Here is a 1,436-nt window from a genome sequence, read left to right on the forward strand (position 1 = left end):
AGGAAAGCCAAGATGGCAGTGGAGGCCGGTCAGCGGGAGGTTGCCTTACCTCGGAGCTGCACCCCAAGGAAGAGCACAGCCCCCAGCCAGCGGGGGCCGCGCATCGGGGAGACAAGTCCGGACGCCTCGGGAGGGGCAGCACCGGGAAGAGACATTCGTTTCAGGTTCTTGATGACCAGATGAAAGACGAGCTTCTAAAGCCTTCCCAGCACAGCAGAGCACATTCCTTCCTCTCAGCTTGGCCTGCAAGGCAATGGCTTGAGTCAGAGAGCGCTCCCTGCCCTTGCTCAGGAGGCAAGGTGCGGCCAGCACGGCCCTCCTCGGAGTGCCAAACGCAGATTTTCCAGGTAAGCTTAATTTCCTCTGCCTCCCATATTCCTTTGCTGTTTTGTGTTGCAATCATCTCTCCTCCCAGCTTCCACCTGAAACCACTCCCCTCTAGTGGGAGGTAATTTTGCTCCTAAAAGAAAATCTGATGGTGTTTGTAAATAGCCTGAGGGAATCGGGGACATTTGTTTGGCTAAAAAAAACCCCTGCAAGGAGTCCAAAAAAAGCAACCCAAACTGGACCATCTGTGGCAGCAGCGTAGGCACACGTCCAGAGGATGGAAATGTCCTACCAAAGCACAGGTACCTTCAGTGAAATGCAGTGATCATTATACGCTCCTTGGTTGCAGCCGCCCAGCAGAAGAACTGGGAGGCTGCATTAACTGGTGCCTGTCCAGTCCTTGGAAAAGTCAAAAGACAATCATCGTGGGCATGAGCCCCAGCCGGGGGGAGTCCAGGCACAGCTGGGGAAGCCCCACTGTGCTCGACAAGCAGCACAAGGTACTAGAGAAACTCCGTGCAACACAAAATATTTTCCTGTTGGCACGTGGCAGTTGTGAGAGCGACAAACTGAGCCACGCACGTGTGTTGGCAAAATAAGCATGTTTGCATTCAAAGACCATAAACCACTGTTTACCTCCGGTCCACGGTCGAGTTCCTAGGAGTCATCCCAGGTCATGAGCTTTCGTTGTGACTGACGCCGGCTCTCCTCGCGGGGCCGGGAGGATGCCCTGCCCTGCGGGGTTGTGCAGGGCTCCCTTCGGCTCAGAGCGAGGGACTGCAGCGGGGACACTCCTGCTGTGCAGCAGCGTGGGCTCCCTGCGGGCTGCTGGGCATTACCCGGCACACACTAAGAGAAAGGTGAATCCCCGCTGGTGCCAGGAGCGGGTCAGCAGCTCTGCCACCTCCGCAGGCTTCAAACGGAGAAGACAAGCGTGCTCCCGCTCCGTGCGTGCCAGCATCCCTGCTGGAAGCAGAGCTCCGGTGGAGGTGCGCGCCTGCCCGAAGGGGCGGTTCGGAAGGAGAAGGCTCCCTTCGGGCGGCTGGCGAGCGCGGAGCCGGCTGCGAGGGGCAGGAGCCCCCTCTAGCGGGGCCGGGCCCGCTGCGCTC

General features: G+C 58.7%; 1 protein-coding gene across 1 annotated transcript in view; it reads right to left on the bottom strand.

Annotated features, from left to right (window-relative positions):
• MPZL2 (myelin protein zero-like 2) overlaps positions 1 to 104 on the bottom strand; it is a 3,945-nt gene extending 3,841 nt beyond the window's left edge. Inside the window, exon 1 of the mRNA XM_010139698.1 lies at positions 50 to 104. Within this exon, the coding sequence (XP_010138000.1) occupies positions 50 to 104 (55 nt within the window). The remainder of the gene's footprint in view (positions 1 to 49) is intronic.
• Between the last annotated feature and the right edge of the window lie 1,332 nt (positions 105 to 1,436).

The sequence above is a fragment of the Buceros rhinoceros genome, unplaced genomic scaffold (assembly GCF_000710305.1).
Source record: "Buceros rhinoceros silvestris isolate BGI_N320 unplaced genomic scaffold, ASM71030v1 scaffold9337, whole genome shotgun sequence".
In the NCBI taxonomy this organism is placed as follows: domain Eukaryota; kingdom Metazoa; phylum Chordata; class Aves; order Bucerotiformes; family Bucerotidae; genus Buceros; species Buceros rhinoceros.